The sequence below is a fragment of the Mus caroli genome, chromosome 12 (assembly GCF_900094665.2).
Source record: "Mus caroli chromosome 12, CAROLI_EIJ_v1.1, whole genome shotgun sequence".
In the NCBI taxonomy this organism is placed as follows: domain Eukaryota; kingdom Metazoa; phylum Chordata; class Mammalia; order Rodentia; family Muridae; genus Mus; species Mus caroli.
The window spans coordinates 97,042,034-97,063,315 of NC_034581.1; the positions used below are offsets into that span (position 1 = coordinate 97,042,034).

Below are 21,282 nucleotides of genomic sequence, written 5' to 3' on the forward strand. Positions count from 1 at the left end.
CTTTTCTGACCGGAAGAGGCTTGTGGCCCTATGTAGGCCGGATTTCTCTCTCCCCAACCAGAGCAGTCTCAGGTCCCGTGTGATTGGACTGGAGCAGAACCTGTGTTCCACTCACCAGCAGTCTCAAAATCCTGTGGCGGGGGTCGTGGGTAGCTGGCGGGTGTCAGGCGATCCTGCGCTCTAGCTACCCCGGCGCTGATCAGGCCGGATCACTGTGAGCATTCTTAACCATGAATTCAGGCTACTGAAAGCTTGCCCTGACAGCAGGGATGGGGAGTGGGGAGGGGGAGGCTGGCTAGAATGAAGAAAACAATATTAGGGGGGCAGGAGGGGAGGGAGACAGGTAGCCAGTTCTTCAGCAGGAATAATGGAAGAACAGAGACAGGGGACCAGACATGTCAGGCAGTCCAGGCCAGAATCTCAGGCCAAGGTCTGGTCTGGGACTAGAAGTCAGGGGGGCATCTTATCAGGAGGCAGTGAGTTCCCTTTGACCAAGGCTATAACTCCATCTAGGATTACCCCACCCAGAGCATCTTCATTTGAGAGGAAGCAGATCACCCACACACACCATCCCACTTCTGTGTTTAAACTCCCACTTCTGTGCCCTAATTTAGATGATAAATCTGTGGGGATTCCATGTGGGTACCATGTGAGTGCTGTGCCTGGGTTAGACAGATCCTTTTTTTTTTTTTTCTTTTTTCTTTTTATCTTTTTTTTTGGTTTTTTGAGACAGGGTTTCTCTGTGTGGCCCTGGCTATTCTGAAACTCACTCTGTAGACCAGGCTGGCCTCGAACTCAGAAATCCACCTGCCCCTGCCTCCCAAGTGCTGGGATTAAAGGCATGTGCCACCACTGCCCAGCCCTAGACAGACCCTTAAAAGCTATGGGTTTAGCCAGGGGCTGTGAGGTACCTAACCATCAACATCAGTTTTCCCATTCTTATGCGTTGTAAGTTCCCAAATCTATGTGTTCTGATGGTGGGGTTCAGAGGTCACTGTCTACCCACCCTGTCCTTGGAATGAGGAGGTTGTACTGTTATGGGCATGGACAACCACGGAACAACCACTGAGGCTTCCAGGTCCTTATCCACTTGAACAAAGCCTTGAACCGAGACATGTGGGTAGTAATAGAAATGGAGACAGTTTATTAAGAAAGGGGCACAGGCAACAACCTAAGAATGGGAATAGGCCAGAGAGCTAGAAAGGTCTGAGGCTGCAGGCCCTGGGCTCTGAGTATCCCAGGCTTTTGTGGGTCACTTACCTAGCACCACCTTCCCCAGCACTTGAAGATCGCTGGGGTTTTCTCCTTTGTGGTCCCATGTATTACTTGTAGCCCACGTGAGAGGGGTTTCCATCCTCCCTCAGCCATTGGCTTCTTGATATGTCAGTCTTGATGCCTCCGAGCCCTCCTTTCCTACTCTACTCTCCTATCTCAGAACCACATTGTAGATTCCAGGTGGGGTTCTGTGAGGCACCTGATGGCTCTCCAGGTGGAGCACAGATACCTGCACCTCAGGCCAGCCTTACCTCCAACAGCCCCACCAGACCAGTTTCCTGGGACTGACAACACACACACACACACACACACACACACACACACACACCATGCTCAGCTTTTTCCAGAGGTTCTGACTTGGTACCGCAGTCACTTTGCCAACTGAGCCATCTCCCCAGCCCAGTGCATTTTTTTAACCTGTCATCTGAAACTGATTTCAAACTTGAAACCTTTAAGTGTAAATGGTTCACTGAAACAAGGACTCCTGGGTACCCTGTGAGTTAACTTATCTCAGCAATTGTCAAGTGCCTTCCCCTACTCCCCCCCCAACACACACACAACCCCGAACACACACACTTCCTCCCTAAATCACACAAGGTCTATATCTGGATCGTTTCCAGTTGGTGCTGTCCTGAGTCTCTATTGTAAGACCTGGAAGTGCCAGGCTGCAGAGCTCTCTCATGGCGGCTGTGGATGTGTCCCGGTGTAAACATCTCCAGATCTAGCATCTCTACCTGAATCACAGGTCATCGCTGATCTACAAATGTCCTTGAGGATGCTGAAAGGCTTAGGAATTCCACATCTTACAGTCATTACTATGTGTAGCTTCCTTTAATGTGCTGTGATTCAAGGGTCTTTCTTGGACTACACTCATTTTTTTAATATCTATATCATTTTAATTGCATGTGTGCCTGTATCTGTGTGCTAAGTATGTGCCTGTTGAGAGTAGGTCCCCTCAGAGTCCAGGGACATTGGGCCTCCTGAAGCTAGCGCTACAGGCATTCATGAGCTGCCTGATGCCGGTGCTGAGAAGCAAAATAGGGTCCCCTGCAAAAGCAGTGTGCACTCTTAACTGCTGAGCCGTCTCTCCAGCCCTTGAAGCTGACACATGAGAGAATGCAGGTTTTCTTCCTGCCTCCATCTTTGCCACCTAGGCCACAGCTTCTCAAGTCTGTCGCACTTTCCTCATAGTTGCTGACTTGGCTACTTTCTCATTGCTTTGATCAAATACGCTGACCAATGCAACCTGAGAGAAAATGAGGTTGTTTAGGCTTAGAGTTCAAGGTTCGACCCATCTCAGCCGGGACATGTAGGCAGCAGGAGCTTAAGGCAGCTGGTCACATTGCTTTGCAAGGTCAAAAAAAACAGCAATAAATGTTTCAGTGTTCAGCTAGCTAGCGTTCAGCTTACTTTCTGCCATTTTTACAGCCCGGTCTCACTCAAATTAAGCTGAGTCTCCTCAGTTAATGTAATCAGTTCCTGTGATTGGCATGCCCAGAGGTCCATATCCCAGGTAGCTGTAGATTCTATTGAGTTGACAGCTAACAGCTATTACAGTTACATGGGAGTGTTGTTGTTTTTTTATTATTTACTTTTATTTTATGTCCATTGGTGTTTTGCCTGCATGTATGTCTGTATGAGAGGGTTGGATCCCTTGAATTACAGACAGTTGTGACCTGCCATGTGGGTGCTAGGAATTGAACCCTGGTCCTTTGGAAGAGCAGTCAGTGCTCTAAACTGCTGAACATCGATCTCTTTAGCCCCTGGATGACACATTCTTAGCTGCATCTCAGTTGACTCAGATTCACTTCAGACTTGACACTAGTGGTTTCAAGACTAGACTTCCCCATTCTCTAACCTACCCCACTCCATTCCATGTTCCCAGCATCTCATGCTATCTGGCCGTAGCCTTGTGACTGAAGCACAGACCAACATCCCTGTGCTGAAGGCCTGAGAGCCACTGGGAATCCTTCAGCAAGGCACAGCTGCAGACTGTGTTGAGCCAACAACCTTGAGCGTGTTCAACAGGACCAAACCACGCTTGCCCAACACTGCTCCTAGACCTCAGGCTCCATAGACCTCTGGCTTCCTAGGCTTCAAGAACCCTAGACTTTAGGCAACTTGGGCCTTAGACCACCTAGACCTCTACCTATCCTAGGCCCCCAGGTCTCCCCTCTGAACATGAAGACCACCACACCGCCTCTCCTGTCATCACCACACAGGAGAGAGAAATGCATGCACAGATTAAGTGGCCCATTTAAAGGAGAATACAGCAGCCTGGATGTGAGTGGGGTCAGCTGAGACAGTAGGAAAAGGGCCACACTTGAAGTCACAGGAGCAAATATAACTGGTCACACCATCCTCTCCTAAGAGGTAAATGCTGTCACACCTGTCTAGACCCAGCCAAAATACAAACCTAAAGCCACATTGTGCCAAACCTATGCCACACTCTCTGGGCCAGGCCACCATCTAGCACAAGCACCAGGTTTGGGGAGTGCAGTGAGAGCAAGTTTGAGGGTCCTGAGTCAGGTAGGCTGGGAAGTTAAGGAGAAGTTCCCCAGCCCATAAGATATGGGCCTTGGATAAGCATCCATCGTACCTGGGAGCTATAGGGCGCTACAGAGTTTACAGAACCTAGAGCAGTTCGTCTTTTCAATTCGTATTCTCTATATATCTGACAGAGAAGTCATACCACCTCTGGAACATACAGAGCTAGGCACGAGATGCCTAAAAGATTCCTGTAGTGGAAAAAATAGATCAAAGCCCCCTCAGGGAGGAAGGAAAGACCAATATAATATAATAATAAACCAATATAAATGCAGAAGACATGGAAAGGGCTTAGAATGCTGAAGGACTGCCCTCCATGCCTTTAGCTGTGCCTGAACTTGCAGCTTGCTTGGACCAATGGCTGGATTCATAGTGCTAGAAGGTTGGCTGTAGAGCCAAGAGCTTGGTAATAAAGAGCAACTTCCCTCATTATCTGCTTCCTCACAGAGGCACGTGACCCAAGAATCCACTGATGGTTCAGGCAGGGACAGTGGCTGGAGAACTGGATGGGAGGAGGACTCTTGAGGATGACCTATGACATTAGAAGGTTTTAAAGAGATCTATGCTAAACAGAATCCTAATGACTAAAGTCACCTGTGTTTATTACTGAGAGTTCCCATGCTTATGTAGCTTTAATGTCCTGTGCGTTGCCATGTAGAGTGGAAACGTGAACCTACACCCATCTGATGTCTCCATGAGCTAGGAAGGCATTTAGAGGAGGGCAAGACCCTCAGTGTCCAAGAGAGGGAAGATTTGCTTCAGCTTACAACTCCAGGTTACAGTCCATTGTTGCAGGGCAGTAACATCAAAGCAGACTGCAACCTGAAGCCTCATAGCCAGGGTCAAGAGCAGAGAGGGGATGGAACACGTGGATCCTGTGCTCAGCTAGCTTTCTGTACCATACACAGTTCAGGACCCAACCCATGAAACAATGCCGTCTACCTCCAAGGTGTGTCTCCCTACACTGAACAACATTTCCTACCTGCCGCTTTATGATGACGCCTCCCAAGTGGCTATGCTTTATTTGACACACATCAGTCCTGATAACAGACTGAGTTGATTATTATCTCCCAGTATTCAGATGAAGAAACTGAGGCTTGTCATGGCCTGAGGAGAGGGCTGATCATGCAGAACTAGAATGGCCTAGCTAGGGTCTTCCTAATGTCCTATTCCAGTGTTCAGGGCCCCCAGATGAGCACTCTTTGGCCTATCTCTCTCTGAATAAGAATTCTCTCTTTGCTAGGCAGAGGTTGGCATGCATCTTTAATCTCAGAACTCAGGAGACAGAGGCAGGTGGATCTCTCTAAGTTTTGAGGCTAGCCTGGTCTACATAATGAGTGCCAGGACAGCCAGGGCTACACAGAGAAAGCCTAACTCTGGAAAAGAAAAGAATTCACTCTCTCCAAAGTTCCCCAGCCCATAAGATATGTATGTAGAAGGTCTCTGCCAACTCTTGGCATTGTGTGCCGCAGGTGGTGAACAGATGGAACTGGGAGAAACAGAAGCTCAAACCAGGAAACAGAGGCTGACCCTGGCTGGGCACGAGCTCTGGTCCATGCAAACGAGGTGTTCAGATCACAGGAGAAGCATTTCAAAGCTGTACTCATCTCCCCAGGGAGTGCTGCCTGTTGTACAGCTGGAAGAGTCAGCTAGGAGCTGATATGTTCCAAGTGTGCTCAGAGCTGGTGTTGGTCTGTAAGCCAGCATCAGGGGGAAAGACATGGATCTGGTCCCACAGGTGACCAGCCCAGAACTCTGAGCACAGGCCTCCCGGCTCTGAGCCTTGACCTGCCCATGGTGAGGTTGAACCTGTGATGTGTAAGGCTGTTGGTGCGCTGGAGGAGATAGCTCATACCAGTTCAAGGGAGCTAGTTACACATCTCCTCCCAAGTCCCTGTTCAGGTCTGCAGTTTGAACTTGGTCACCGTGAAAGTGATTACCTCATAGGAATTGGCCAGCACTGCAGGTCAGTTTCTGTTTCCGCCTTCCGCTTGGAAATTCTATTGTGAAGCATCTCTTCTCGCAGTCAGCTGCATATACACAAGGGGCTCAGGTTAGACCACTGGCAGTGGTGGATCTCAGGCACAGTGGTAGTCTCTGGGGTAGTGATTGATCTTGGGCAGGGGGAGATCTTGGGGGCAGAGATGGATCTCAAGGAGAGTGATGTTCTCAAGCAATGATAGACCTCAGGCACAGTAGTAGATCTTGAGTCAGAATGGATCTCAGGGCCGGGGGGGCGGGGGGGCAGACAGTGACAGATCTCAGGGACAGAGATGGATTCAGGGGCAGAGGTGGATCTCAGGGATAGTAGTAGATTTTGGGTTGGAGTAGATCTTGGGGGGCAGTGACAGATCTCAGGGCCAGAGATGGATTCAGGGGCAGAGGTGGATCTCAGGGGCAGAGGTGGATCTTGGGCACAGAGTTGGATCTCAGTTTTCACTGCAGATGCCCATGCAGCAGTCATCGGCCTGTGAACTAAGTGTGATGAGAACTAGATGACCCAGCAAGCAGCCCAGGGTAGCCTCAGGGGAAGAACCAGGAAAGAGCAAGGACCCAGAATTTTGTTACCCCAGCCCAGTGCTCTTTCTCAGTTCCTTCTTGTCTCCCCATACTGAGCCACCCTAGGAGTTGTTAGGGTCCTGACTGTTGAACCCTGCAGAGCCTTTCTCTTCCAGGGTAACCTCGGGTGCCTGAGTGGCTCACAGGGAGCTGGCGCTCACAGCCTTCATCCTCTTCTCCTTGCAGGGAAGCCCTACGGGGCCGACGACTTCCTGCCTGTGCTCATGTACGTGCTGGCCCGCAGCAACCTCACTGAGATGCTCCTCAACGTGGAGTACATGATGGAGCTCATGGACCCCGCCCTGCAGTTAGGAGAGGGTGAGCTTGCCACCCCTAGACCCACCATCATCTCCCAGCAACCCAGGTGGCCTGGCAAGGACTTCTTGGTTAGGCCCTAGGGACATGCACACAAGCCCTGCCCAAATAGCTCGTTGACCAGGAAGACAGTCAGGTTGCAAAGAAACGTGGCAAAACTGGGATGGTAGGAAAGTCAAAGAGGCTGGGAGCATGCTACCCTGACAGTGCAGGCGGGGAGAGCCTCTGGAGGAGGTGATGCCTCGGGTGAGCACTGAAGGGTGAGCAGGTGCCAACAGATAAAGAAGAGCTGGTCATAGTGGCACACACCTTTAATTACAGCACTCAGACAGCAGAAGTAGGTGGGTCTCTGTGAGTTCGAGGCCAGCATGTTCCACACAGTTAAGTTCTAGACCAGCCAGGGATGCAGAGTGAGACCCTGATTCAAAAATAAACCAGTAAAACTAAATATATTAATTAAAAACAAAGAAGAGGAGGAATGGTATTCTTCCTGGAGGCCCAGCAGAAGTTAGTGGTTTAACAGGCGATGCAAAAATGGCAGACATTGTCTCCATGGAGTGTGGCAAGTAGAGATCCGTTCTTAGATAAGGTGGCTCCTGGGACTCAGCCCTGGCCAGGACTTGTGTCCGTAGGAAGAAGTCACTGAGGCATTGAGGGCTCTGTGCTCCCTGGTTGAATGAAGAAAGGGTGTGATTTGCTGCGGCCTGTCTCAGTTTCCCTTCCCCGTCCCTCCACCCACCACTTCCTCCGCTAGGGCCTCAGCCACCCCTCCACTAAGAATCACTTGAGGTACAGAAGCCCCGAGATGGACTCTGAGGAACCATGACATGTCCTATGGGCTTCCACCCTCGAAGAATGGAGTCAGTCTCCCAGGCACAAGCGTCCCCTTAGGGCTTTGTGGTTCTTGAGTGGCTGTTCCCCTTTGCATGCGTTTGCATCTGCCACCTCTGGAGGTGGCAAGCCTGACACATAAGTGCTTCGGTGAGCTCTTCTAAGCTCAGGGGAACAGGGAAAGCGGAGAGCTTTGCTGTCGCCTGTAGCTCTGAGCTGTGGCTGTGGCACCTGGAGCTACCTCCTTTTCCTCTTTAGTTACAATGTTACCTGCAACTGGAGCACCTGGTTTTCCTGTGAAGTCCGGGGATTCAGAAGAAGCAAGCTTTTCTTCTACCCACCATCCATCTACTTGTACATCCATCTGTCCATCCACATGCCTACCCACACATCTACCCATCAACTCCCTATTCATTCATCTACCTACCTACTCACCCATCTACCCACTTTTCCATCCATCTATCCATCCATCCATCCATCCATCCACCCATCCACATCTATATCAGCCTATCTACCTATCTACCCACCAATTCATTTATCTATCTACCCATCTCTCCATCCATCCTCCATTGGCCAGCCCATCCATCTGTTCACCCATCCACCCATTCATTTCCTCACCAGTCCATCCATCCATAAACTTACCTACTCACTCTTCAACTCATCCATACACACTCTGTCATCTATCTGCCCATCCCCCATATCTCCATCCACCAGCCCATGCACTCATTGAACCATCCATGCCAGAAGTCTGGGAGTCTCGTGAGAATCAACAAATACCTCACTCTCACATTTGGGACCTCCGTCTCCTCAAAGCTTTTCTTGGGTTTCACCATGCCCCTGGAAGCACCCAGACACCAAAGAAATTGACAGGGATCTCTAGCCAGCACTGCTGAAAGTGTGACACCCACCCTGAGACAGTATCTACCCAAGTCCTGGGAAACAAGGCACTGTGCCCGTGTCTGCACTGGATCTCTCTCCACCTATGGAAACACTGTCTCCTATGCATTCGTGTGACCCCTCCTGCCTGGGATGGAGTATGATTTATCCCAGATCTGATAGCTGGTTCCTGTGATTTTTCCCAGCAGGCATTTGTGGCAGGAGAGATGAGGGCCTTCCTGAAAGCAGCTTGGAGGCCCTTCTTATACCCACCCCATCTCAGGGAAATCACCTGGCTAGAGCCAACCAAGAATCCAAACATCTCCCACAAGTGTCTTCATAGACCTTTTGCCCATGTGCCCTCCCTAACCTGTGCCCAGCTAATCTCACCAATGGATTTACCAAGCAATCCACCACATGGGAAATGTCTGCAAAACTCATAGTGGTGTCGCCTGTCACCTAGTGCTCATAGTCGGTACTACATGGTCTCCATCAAAGAGGGCTAGAAGGGCCATATGGGATGTATAGGACTTGAAGGGCTATGAGAGCCTCCAACAGGGCTTGGAGTTACTCCCTATTGCCTCAGAGAGAACCAGAAGCCCCCAGAACTATTATCTGCCCTCATATAGTTGTGTGACCCAAGCGTGACTAAGCCCCGCCCCTTACACACATGATATAGAAAAGCAAGTGACTTTTCGATATGCTCATTCATCTCCAGGACTCAGAATCAGAGCATCCCTAACCTTGCCCTGCTCTCCCTGCCACAGGGGTAGGACTCAGGGCTGTGCCTGCTCAGCCAAGCTTAAGGAGTCTGGATGCGAGCATTTTCATCCAGGGCCAGTTCAAATACCAGTGGATCTCCCATAGTTAGGATGGGAAGATGAATTGGGGTGGGTCACAGGCAGAATCAGCCTCATGTCCAAGATCATTAGCTTGGCTTTAATAGCCAGGAAAAGCAGGCTAGAGAATATCAGGAAAGTGAGGGACTGGAAGAAAGCAGGATGCTAAGGGCAGGGGGGCGGTACCGTGTGATCCTGGCCATGTCACCCTCTTCTTCTATGATTCAGTTTCTTCCCTTTAAAGAAAGCAGCAGTTATCAACCTGTGGGTTGTGACCTTTTTGGGGGTTGGTTGCATATTAGATATACTACATATTTACATTATGGTTTGCAGAAGTAACAAAATTATAGTTATAAAGAAGTGAGGAAAATAATTCTATGACTGGGGAGGGGGTTGGTCAGTACAACATGAGGAACTGTATTAAAGGATCACAGAGTTAGGAAAGTTGAGAACCACTGCATTCAAAGTGAAGGATCTCTCAGGCTGCAGAGATGGCGCAGCGGTTAAGAGCACTGACTGCTCTTCCAGGGGTCCTGAGTTCAATTCCCAGAAACCACATGGTGGCTCACAACCATCTGTAATGGGATCCGATGCCCTCTTCTGGAGTGTCTGAAGACACATGCTCATATACATAAAACAAATAAATTTAAAAATAAAAGCTACCAAAATTTTAAAAAGTGAAAGATGTCAGAAAGGTTCTGAAGTCCTAACAAGTCGATGGCCAGATAAACATCCCAGCAAAGCATTGTCTTTGAATTTAAAATTCCATGGCTGCTCCAGCTTCAAGTACCTTAAAGCCTCAATTACTTCAGGGAAACCTTAAAGGTTAAGATTATTTTTAAAGAAGAGATTTTGGTGGGCCAATATTTTAGTGGGTAAAGGCAGGCAGTTGCCACCAAGTCTAGGGACCTCATTTCAATTCCTGGGACTCTTGTGGTAGAAGGGAAACTGACTTCTGCAAGTTGAGTGTGCCCAAAAATACATGTACACATGTGCACACAAAATAAAAATTTAAATGTAATACTTTTTTTTAATGGACAGGATCTCGCTTTGTAGCTGTTTCTGGCCTTGCATTTGCTACATAGACTAAGTTGACGTCCAGCTCACAGAAATCTGCCTGCCTCTGCCTCTGCCTCCTGAGTGCTGCTGAGATTATGGCTGCATAGCATCAAACATTTTACTATTTTAATCCCTAAAAACTTCATGTGATAACTAAAATTTCCTGTGCATCCTTGGAAATTGTTTTTATGATAGGTAATACACTCACGGTGCTCTTCCGGTTAAAACAGTGTGTACTACAGTGAGAAGGTGGGCTCCCAGCGCCTCCTCCACACACACCCAGGCATCCATGTCTCTCGGTTTCTTACGTATCCTATATATTTTAAAACACTTAAAAATCGCATTTTACATTTCAAATATCATTGTAAGAGTACCAAGCTTGGATGACAGACTTGTAGGAATTGCTGGGTTTCTTGTCCTCTTCCCAATCTGGCCACATTGGATAAGTATCCTTAGCCAGGTATGATAAACCAACCATACCTTTAATCTCAGCACTCAGAAGGCAGAGGCTGGTGATCTCTATGAGTTTAAGGCTATCCTGGTCTTTATTATGAATTTCAGGCCAGGGCTAAGTAGTGAGACCCTGTCTAAAAATAATTTTATATATATTTTCTGTATTTTTATATTATATAATCATATAATTATATGTAATTATAAATAACATTTCTAATTTGTTATAATATTAAAATAATCATATATAATTATATATGTAATATATGGAGTATTCCACACAATACCTTCTTGAAGGGGGCTAAGGAAAGATGTGAGCTAAGCTGTTTCTATACAGTGCCAACGGCTGAAGCCCCCGTGCGGTGAAGTAAAGCCTTTGAAGCAGGTTGTAGAGCGTGGACGCCCCCTGGTGTCCATGAAGGGAGGGGCATGTTGGAAGCAATGGGCAGAGCCGCGCACTTTGAGACCAGCTCCCCTCCCAATGTGGTGGATCCAGACCTTTCTCGGTCAGCCAGTGTCCTTGACCCCACAGGTTCCTACTATCTGACCACCACCTACGGAGCCCTGGAGCACATTAAAAACTATGACAAGATCACAGTGACCCGACAGCTGAGCGTGGAGGTGCAGGACTCCATCCATCGCTGGGAACGCAGGCGCACGCTCAACAAGGCGCGGGCCTCCCGCTCCTCTGTGCAGGTGATGCTGGGGACTAAGTGTCTGGGGCTACAAACTGTGTAGGTACTGTACGCTATGCTTGGCTGCTTTGGCCCGCTATCCTCAGGGTGAGCAGTGCGTCTTGCACAGAGGAATCCAAAGTTCTACCTGCCAATCTGCCTAGCTCTGCAGGTCCTGGGTAGGCTTAGAAGTGCCACCAGGCAGGTGCTATAACCCAATAGGCCAAGTGGTATGGGAGGAACAAGACATTCCACATATCCCAGGCTGCATCAGATCGATTCACCCATATGTCCCCTAACAGCCCAGATCATCTCCCTGCTACGCACACACACACACACACACCATTCTTCTCGGTGCTGCTGGCCAAGGCTTCCCCATTACAGCAATCGTCATGGGCTGTTGTAAATCCTCTATATGAGAAACTCTCATACGGGGAGGGCAATGCTCATGGTTCATGTCTCAGAGGCCTGAAACCCAGGGTCTGGGACAGAACAGGACGGCAATAGGCAGAAAATAGAGGGAGTTGGGCCAAGAGGCCAGACAGCCCTCCAGAGCTCTTCAGAGTTATATAGACTCTGTGTAGAAAATGGAGTCCGGCCTCTGGGAGGCAGGAGGTCTGAATTCTCGACCCAGCTTTGAACTAAGAGTTGATTCTAGCCATCCTCATTTTGGAAGCGATGGTGACTAAAGTTGTCCTGCAGTCTCGGGCCGCCTCAGGAGCTCCATTTCCCATCCATATCAGCCAACTGAGTCCTGCATCCCTGCCCATGCTCATAGCTGCCAACTTAGCATCTCTACTCCTTCCTGGATTCAACAGCACCTTAGAACCAGTGGGAAAGGAAAAGAAAGCTGCGGCCTCAGCTTCTGCCACTTTCCCTGGTATAAAGACTCCCTCCCAACAAGGTAAATCTGTGCTTGCATCGCTGAACTGGGAACTAGGAGATGCACACCATAGACTGGCCCAAGCTGGTATGCATTGGCGTGAGGGAGTACCAACCCACCACACATACACACCCAACAGCACCCCTGTCCCACTTTTCCCTTCTGGGAAGAAACAGAAGCCTACGGTGAGGCCCAGACCCTGGCTCTCTGTAAGTGCATACCACCTTTTAACGTAGCCATTAGCGTCTTCCTGGTTGTGGCTGTGAGCCAGCCACAGATATTGCCACTCCATCCATGGTAAGGCAGCCACACACACATTATTTCACACTGGCTTGGTGGCAGTGTGTGGCTCTCGTCCTCGGTCTACAGCTGAAGCAACAGTGGTCAGGGTCACACAACAAACAGAACCACACTCAAAGCTAGGAAGGGCAGGGAGTCTGTGGACCCGTGCTGCATATACTTCCCCACCACCGCCATAGGCATCACCTCACATCCTAAACTTACCCCTTCCTCAGCTCCTCACCCCCAGCTTCCCTCCAGCCTCTTCATATCCTGCCTCTAAACCACAGAGACAACCCCTGCTCTCAGAGGCCAATCGGCTCCACGTGTATGAACTGTGAGGCGCTAGGATGATAATCTATACCCGCAGCTTTATCCTGCCTTCCAGCAATGCACCCGAGGTGTGGGGAGATACCAAATGAATGCATGATTGACCCATGATGGCAAGGGAGAATAGTGAAGAGCCTGCAGACTGGCTAAGGACAGGGGATGGGACTCCGTCATTGCCATGACTCAAAAATGATTGAATCAGCTGGGAATTGATGACGCGGCTAGGAATGGTGCTTGACAGGCAAATTTAACAATGTGAGTTCAATCCCTGGAATCTTTGTAAAGGTAGAAGGAAGGAAGCAACTGCAGAGTTGTCCTGGGACCTCCACATGGGAATTTGGGGCATATGCATACATACACCATGCATACACACAAGAATTAAATCGGTATTTGAAACCTGATTCAATCACCCTAAATAAGTCCAGTGGGGAGGGGAGACCCAGAGAAGGAAGAGTTACCCACCAGCCTCAGTGGCAGAGTAAGAAAAGGACACAGTTGCCCTAACTCTCAGCTTCACAATAGCTTGAGGTCCAATGTCACCATGCTCCTGTCCGCTGGCCCTAGCTCCCAATGTTGGGATGAGGGTGACCCAGAATGCTATTGGTAACCTCACACCTCCTCCATCTTGCCTGCAGGACTTTATCTGTGTGTCCTACCTGAAGCCCGAGCAGCAGTCACGGACACTGGCGTCACGGGCAGACACAGCAGCCCAGGCACTGTGTGCACAGTGCGCTGAGAAGTTTGAGGTGTCACAGCCCCAAGACTACCGGCTCTTCGTGCTGGTGGACGGGCGCTGCTTCCAGCTGGCCGACGAGGCTCTGCCGCACCGCATCAAGGGTTATCTGCTCCGGAGCGAGCCCAAACGAGACTTCCACTTCGTGTACCGGCCCCAGGACAGCGGCAAGGATGATTCAAGTCAGCCCTGTATAGTAGTGAGGGAGCCCAACTTCCTATAAGCTGTGGTGACAGGATCTCCTGAGAGGGGGATAGAGGGATTGGGACTGGGCTCTCATTGGCTGCTCTCCTTAACCACACATCCCTGCCATCGTAGGTGCCTGTGTCAGTCACACCGGTGTAACGCCCACTGAGCATGCCTAAGCCAATCAGGTAGAGTCATAGCCTGAGGCACCAAGTTCTTAGTTGGATGTAAGGGAAACCAAGGCTCAGGTGGAAGAGGCTCTTGCCAGCTGTAGCAAACAAGCCCAACCCTGCTCACACCGGGTTCCTCAGGCAATTCTCCTGGTCCTGTCTCACCTCCTAGCCCCATCTTTAGTCTTTCCTGAGAAGAGCTCACTTTCCCCAGGACTGGCTAATGAAGGGGTTCCTGGCCCCAGCTGCTCCCTGAGCCTCGGGGATGGAGCTGAGATGTTCCACCACAACCCAAGATCTAAGAGTATTATTTTGAAGAGACAGCCCTGCACCGCACCCCTGCCTCAGAATTTGCCTTCAGCTACCAGAGTGCCTAGTACAACGGGGCTCCTGAGCTCCACTGGAAGCAACCAAGCCAGCTCCAGGGACACATGGACAAGTTCAACCAATGCCATAAGATTGGGGGTGGGAGGGTCATTAAAGGCCCGTTCTGTGATGGAAACACCACAGGTCATCAGTGTTGACGAGATGCGGTTGGGGGGGGGGGGGTAATAAAAGCCCTTTTGCAAAAGCTAACTTCTCTGAAGGGGCCAGAGTTCTGCTCGCCAGTCTGGGACCTGTTGATTCGCCACCACCCTTGGTTCCCAGCATCCCAGGCTCTAGACGACTTCTAGAACCACCTCTCCTACCGTTTGCTCTTGGGAATTCCAATCCTCTTGACCTTCGCCTGGTTAGCTCTCATATGCATCCTTCAAAGCCCACCTCCAGGAAGTGGAGTCATGTACAAGACAGCTGGTCAGACCAATCAGGTTTAATTAATGCACTTTTTAAAAAATTATTTATTTATTATATATATGTACACTGTAGTTATCTTCAGATATCCCAGAAGAAGGAGTCAGATCTCATTATAGATGGTTGTGAGCCACCATGTGGTTGCTTGGACTTGAACTCATGACCTGGAAAAGCAGTCAGTGCTCTTAACCACTGAACTATCTCTCCAGACCATTAATGCCCTCTTTTTTTTTTTTTTAAAGACAGGTTCCCACGAGTAAGCCCTCAAGCTCATTATGTAACCAAGGATAGCCTTGAGTATACAGAGCAGTGATTCTAAACCTTCCTAATGCCACGATCCTTAACTCATGTTCTGGTGACTCACCACCACCACCACCATAAAATAGTTTTCATTGCTACTTCAGAACAGTAATTTTGCTACTGTTATGAATCACAATGTTCATAAGCTGTTTTGCAATGGTCTTAAGCAGCCCCCGGAAAAGGGTCACTCACCACCTCATTGAAAACCGCTGATCTAGATCCTTCTAGGGCTGTTGGGATTACAGGTGTGCACCATCATGGCCAGTTTGTATGGTGATGGAGCCCAGGGCTGCATGCCCAAGCGAGCTGTACCATCAGCCCTAATGCTGCCTTTCATCTTTGCTTTCTCCATGCCCATCCCAATGCCCATCTAGCTATACGACTCTCTCTCTCTTCACAGCTTTAAGACATGGCCTTGCAATGCTGCCCCAGCTACCTCTGAACTCCTAGACTCAGCAATCCTCCTGCCTCAGTTTCATACATACCATTCATGCCTGTCTTTTACAACGTGAGACTTAACTCACATGCTGCTTAATTATCCTAGTTAAAACATATAATCTAACCTCCTGGGCAGCTGAAAATCTGCATGGAATTCCGTGGCTTATTTTACTTTTAATTATGTTCATGTGTGTCAGGGGTATGAACAGGTGCATGCAGTACCTATGGAGACCAGAAGAGGGCCTCAGAAGCCTCTGGAGCTGAAGCTACAGGGTTGTGAGCCATCCCAGGTGTGAGGAACCCAACTCCAGGTCCTCTGCAAGTGCAGTTTGAGCTCTTAACCATGAGCCATCACCCCACCTCCACAGCATATAACATGTGACACCCTCGAAATACATAACTAGTAACAGCTGGCTGTTGGCCTTATCACTAATAGTCAATAGCATACGCTTAGGGGTTTGGGGTTTTTCGTTTTGTTTTGTTTTTTAATGGTTTCTTACGTGACTGTTTTGCCTAGATGTATGTCTATCCACCACATATGTGTATGGTGCCTGTGGAGGACAGACAAGAGCATTGGTTCCCTGGAACTGGAGTTAAACACAGTTGTGAGCCACCATGTAACTGCTTGGAAATCGACCCTGGGTCCTCTAGAACACCCAGCACTCTTAACCTAGGCTCAGTGGAGTGAGCCTAGGTTCTATGTGTTAAAATTGGTGAAAGGGGTGAAATGTGTAAGAAATCACTCCTCCCTAGGCATGAAACCAGCGGAAGACTGATAGCAAAAGAGCTGTTTCTGCAGGCAGGTTTCTGCAGCTAGGATGCAACATTCTTACTTTGTTTACATGTCTCTTTATTGTTCATGGTTCCAGGTTTGTATATGTGTGTGTGTGTGTGTGTGTGTGTGTGTGTGTGTATGAACTTTACCTTTTCATTATAGGTCTGTATGTAACATAGTCATGGTAAAACAGACTTATCTCCAGGGCTTATATTTAATTTTTAAAAGTATTTCTAGGTTATACGGTTCATCTGTGTTTTTCAAACAAATCTCCCAAAGCAAACGTGCTCCCGACTAGACCCACACAACTCAAACCCATTTGGTCTGGGGCTCCCTGTGCCTGAAATACTGAGCAGTCACAATCCTCAGCTTCCTGACCCTCCAGCATCCCTGGGAGCAAACTGAACCAGGCATGAGGGGCACACCTGTGTCTGGCTAGCTGGGACGCTGAGGCAGGATTCCTGAGTTCCAGGCCTGCCTTGCAACATAGCGAGATCCTGTAAGAGGGGGCTGAGGGAGCAGGCTTACACCCAGCCGCTCTCACTCCCATTTATTTCCTTAGTCGCTAGCACCGATAAGTGTCTCTCTGTGTGGATTTGCCTGTTCAGCACATGTCACATAAAGCTATCTACGACATGGTTTTAGCACTTGGCTTCAATTGGCTTAATAATGCTACGCCCTATACAGGTACTCCATCCCTTTTTACTGCTGTTTATAGTATTGCCCTGCATGGATACAGAGCCCTGATTTCACATCTCTTAACAACTACACCTTGGATGTACTGTGCCAGAGACACAGAGGGGCGTGGCCCCGCCTTGCCTTGCCTTGCATCTGACTATGAGATGCATGGCCACACAGGGCCGGGAACAGCTGCTTCTGAAGGCGTTTCTGGGTTAGTCGGGCTGTCTCAGCATGGTGAAAAGACTTAGTAGGGGAGGACTTACTAAGACACTGCTTCATAGCCTGAGGGTTCAGTGCATAGTTGCTTGGGCAAAATTGAGTGTCCTGTATGGCAGGGAAAAGTTCCACCCCTCTCAGTGGCAAGAAACGGAGCAATGGGTGGAGTCTAGGGATCAAGCATGGCCTCTAAAGTACAACCCCCGGGACCTACTTCCTCTAGCTAGGCCCCACATCCTAGAGTTTCCAGATCTTCCCAAACCAGTGCTGCCAGCTAGGGACCAAACACTCAGCATCCAAGCCTGTAGGGGATACTTCATATTCCAATCAGAACAGGTAGGAAGATGAAGAGGCGGAGTGAAACTTAAGGAAGAAAAAGGCCCCTGAAACTGACCAGGGTGAAGAGCTAAACAGTCAGGCATTCTAGGGCAAAAGGAACAGGGGTGGGCGAGGGGGAGGGGGAGTGGGGGGGGCTGCAAGCTCACAGAACTTGGAGCAGGGAAGGGTCAGCCCACCATGAGGGTAAAACACAAACCACAAAGCCAGAGTCCAGAAACAAATGTCTCACTTCACTTATTGGTTTTAAGACATCCATTATTACAGAATAAAATATAAAAGCAATCAAAAATTATATAATTCTAAAAATAATTCTCCCATAGGGGCTTGCTTTCCACCCTCCTCTTCAGTGAAATCACTGTGAAGACACGGCAAGAGGTTTCAGCTTTGAATTTCTCAGACGATTCCTTCCCTGGCTAGAGAAGCCACGGGGAATTTGCTCTTGAAAGCTAATGGACAACAAAACAAACAAAAACAAAAAAAAAAAAAAAAAAACCAAACTCCTAAGAAGCAAAGTTCCTTCTTCCAGAGAGCTTTACCCACCCAAACCGGCAGCATCTTAGTAAGCAGGTATCTTCAAAAAGCAAGCCCTGGGGTGGGCCGGCGGTATTCCTGGGGGCGGGGCTTGGGTGCTGCCTCTGGCTCCGCCCTTTCAGTCGCTGGTTGGTTCATATTCCAGTGGACTGTGCTCACTCATCGGGAAGCGAGCTGTTCAGTAGTGACTAAGGCACACTTTGTCCATGGCCATCTCTATCCTGCAAGAAACAGGAAGATGAATCAGATGAGTTAAGCCAACCCTGCAGAAAACAAGACATGGGAGGAGTCATGCCGGACAAAGTCCCTAGCCATCACCACTGGGAACCCGCCCTCCCATTCCACCAATGAGTGGCCTCAGGAACTACAGTCTCCTCGGGCCAGTGGTGCCCTCCCCAGTACATCTGGAATGATGCCCATCTTCCCAGTGCCAGCCAAGCACTGCTTTACCTGTCAATCGGATATGGTGCCTCACAGAGGTTGGCCAGCACATACAAGTACCGCAAGGCATGCTCGTACTGCAAGAAAACAGAGACCCACACATGAGCACCTCACCATGCAGTCATCACAGAGACAAAGCCATTTGAGCCAGGAGTTGGAGGTCCGTTTGGGTCACAGGTCTGCCATCTTCTTTCGGCGATCTATAGGCGTTCACATGCTCTCCCGAGGAGAGACAAACATTCGCACACAACCTCAGGGCTGCTGGGGCTGCTGAAACTCTGTCCAGCTTCAGCTGATTCTGGGAACCCAGCTGAGGAGGGAAGCATGACGCACAAATGCCAAACTGGACTACAAAGGTTCAAAGCCAGGCTCTGCCAGGGTTTGGTCTACGGGCCACAGTCTGCCCACCTTGCTCCAGGAGGAGTCAAGCATCCCATTGTGACCACAGGACGTTTTAGGGACCGACTAGCTGACTGACTCTACAATTGGCCAAAACATAGTTCTCCCTTCTCCGTAGACTAGCGTGTGCTCCAACAATGATAAATCTTGGGGAATGGACAGAAGACATCAGGAGGAAGAAAGAAGCCAATGTCTGGAGATGTGAGGATGATGCGAGGGTTATGGGGGTCACATCATCATGAGAAGCAAGCACCCTTCAAAGGCAACAGTAATGGGAGTTGTCACCTATGACTCTGGTAGACAAGACACATGACTATGGTCCAGAGAGAATCTTTCCATACAAGCCAGTACACCTGAGTTTAGCACTACCATCTCAGATGCAGGAGACCTGAGGACCCGCTGGGCTCACCGTGACAGAGTGCCAGTTAAAGCAGTGTGTGCGGAAGTGGGTCACGGCCTCCTGGTAGCAGTCATGTGCTGTGAGCACGGTCCTCTCTGACAGATGTCTCTCAGCAGTTTCCCCAAATCCCGCCAGCAGGGAAACAATCTTGTGCACAGACTTCTCAATGACGTGCCTGGCCTAGGGAAAAAAAAAAAAAAAAGACAGCATTTCAAAACGATTCTAGCTTAAAGTACTCTCCCCGGGCTCTATAGTACACAGCATCTTCAGAGAACTATCCTGACATTGCCCTCAACCCACCGTGAATTAAAACAACTTAATAAATGCATTCAAGAGAGATGCTAGGTATGCGTTTGGTTTCTGTGACACTGAAAAGGCCAGACCTTCTAGATCTCCTACCGTCACAGCAGAACTGACGCGTGACACCTGGAGGTTAGCCTGTGCCTGACTGAGACCTGCCTCAGCACACCGCTATCCTCATCTGTCCCTGCCTGCTCCTGGGCACCTCTGAATGCTCAGGAAACCAGGGTGAGTACACAGAGAGCACAGGCTGCCTCCCCCCCCTTTTTCCTCCCAGATGATGAAATAGCAACATAAAGAAAGCTCTGCTGAACCCAAACGTTCCATAAAGTCTCTGACCAACCCAGTGTTCATCTTCTGCATGGATGAACTGTTCACACTCGCCAGCAACTGTGTGATAGAGCCACGTGTGGTCCCAAACACGGGGGTCCCTAGAGCCCTGCGGACCCCGTAATGGCTTCCCATGCTTCAGCAAAAACCCCAGGGCCACAGAGTAAACATCAGCTGTTCCCTGTCACACTGGGCGCAGACGTCTGTGGACGTGAAGCAATGCTACTGTGCTGCATGAGTTCAATGTTGTTTTTATCTTGATTTTTTTTTCTTGGTTTATTTTACATAAAGGTGTAACAATACGGCAGTTAGCGGGAAACTGTTGAATCAGTAAGTGCGCAGGCTTGGAGATAGTTTTCAGATTTTACTGCCAAAGCCAGAGAAATTCTACAACATACACAATGGCTCAGAGGCCAATGCAAGAAAACTCTGGTTCGGTTTCCGTGTCTACCCAGAGGATAAAGACAAAAGGCTCTTTTCACGGAGCTGTTACTTGTTCTGAGACATGGCCTCATGTAACCCAGGTTGACCTCTAATTCAATATAGCAGCTAAGGAACTCCTGATCTCGCTGCCCCCACCTCCCAAGGGCTGGGACTTGGAGGCATTGGACACAGTGTCTGAATCATTTTAACTCTTGAGACACCATAACAATAACCCAACACAGACAAAACCTCCCAGGGAACAATAAACAGCGGGACTCAAGAGGCCAGAGGTTAGAAAGAAAAAGGACAGTTATTGTCACTGTGTTTGACACCAGTTAAAAACAGCCTGGCTACTCAGGTTGTCAACATTCTGGGGTGACAAGTTTCAAAATAAATGAATGAATGAATGAATGAATGAATGAGAAAAGATAGGCATTTAAAACACATTCATGGCTGCTGCAGATGCAGCACAGATGGTAGAGTGCTTGCCTAGCATTGGTGAAACCCTGGCTTTAATTCCTAATCCTAAGAACCACGTACTCAGGGAACATAAAACACCAGCACTCCGAAGTGGAGGAAGGAGGATCAGAAGTTCAAGGCCACCCTCGGCTAAGCAGCAAGCTGGAGATGGCCAGCCTGAGATACATGGGTCTCTACTTGGAAAAGTAAAATAGATCAAAAGGTGTTTGTTTGTTTCACTTTTAATCTTCACGTATCCCCCAGCGTCCCGTGTTGACGGGGGACAAGTATGACCACAGACTGGCTTTGTTGGAACACACAGGCACAGATGAGAGACTACACAGCTATGACCAGGAGGACCCCCCTGCCAAGTCCACCAACTGCAGACCTCAGCAGCTGTGAGGCACAGAGACGTCAACTTCAGGAAGGGCTACAGGCTGGGACCACTGAGT

The 21,282-nt window shown here is 49.2% G+C and overlaps 2 protein-coding genes across 2 annotated transcripts in view; one reads left to right on the top strand and one right to left on the bottom strand.

Moving 5' to 3' along the window:
* Positions 1-14,582, top strand: part of Rin3 (Ras and Rab interactor 3) — a 113,603-nt gene extending 99,021 nt beyond the window's left edge. Inside the window, exons 8-10 of the mRNA XM_021179321.2 lie at positions 6,568-6,699; positions 11,284-11,447; positions 13,553-14,582. Of these exons, the coding sequence (XP_021034980.1) occupies positions 6,568-6,699; positions 11,284-11,447; positions 13,553-13,873 (617 nt within the window). The 3' untranslated portion in view covers positions 13,874-14,582. The remainder of the gene's footprint in view (positions 1-6,567; positions 6,700-11,283; positions 11,448-13,552) is intronic.
* A 3,174-nt stretch (positions 14,583-17,756) lies between these two features.
* Lgmn (legumain) overlaps positions 17,757-21,282 on the bottom strand; it is a 35,867-nt gene continuing 32,341 nt past the window's right edge. Inside the window, exons 12-14 of the mRNA XM_021178946.2 lie at positions 19,328-19,498; positions 18,529-18,596; positions 17,757-18,299 (exon numbers count right to left, since the gene is read on the bottom strand). Of these exons, the coding sequence (XP_021034605.1) occupies positions 18,257-18,299; positions 18,529-18,596; positions 19,328-19,498 (282 nt within the window). The 3' untranslated portion in view covers positions 17,757-18,256. The remainder of the gene's footprint in view (positions 18,300-18,528; positions 18,597-19,327; positions 19,499-21,282) is intronic.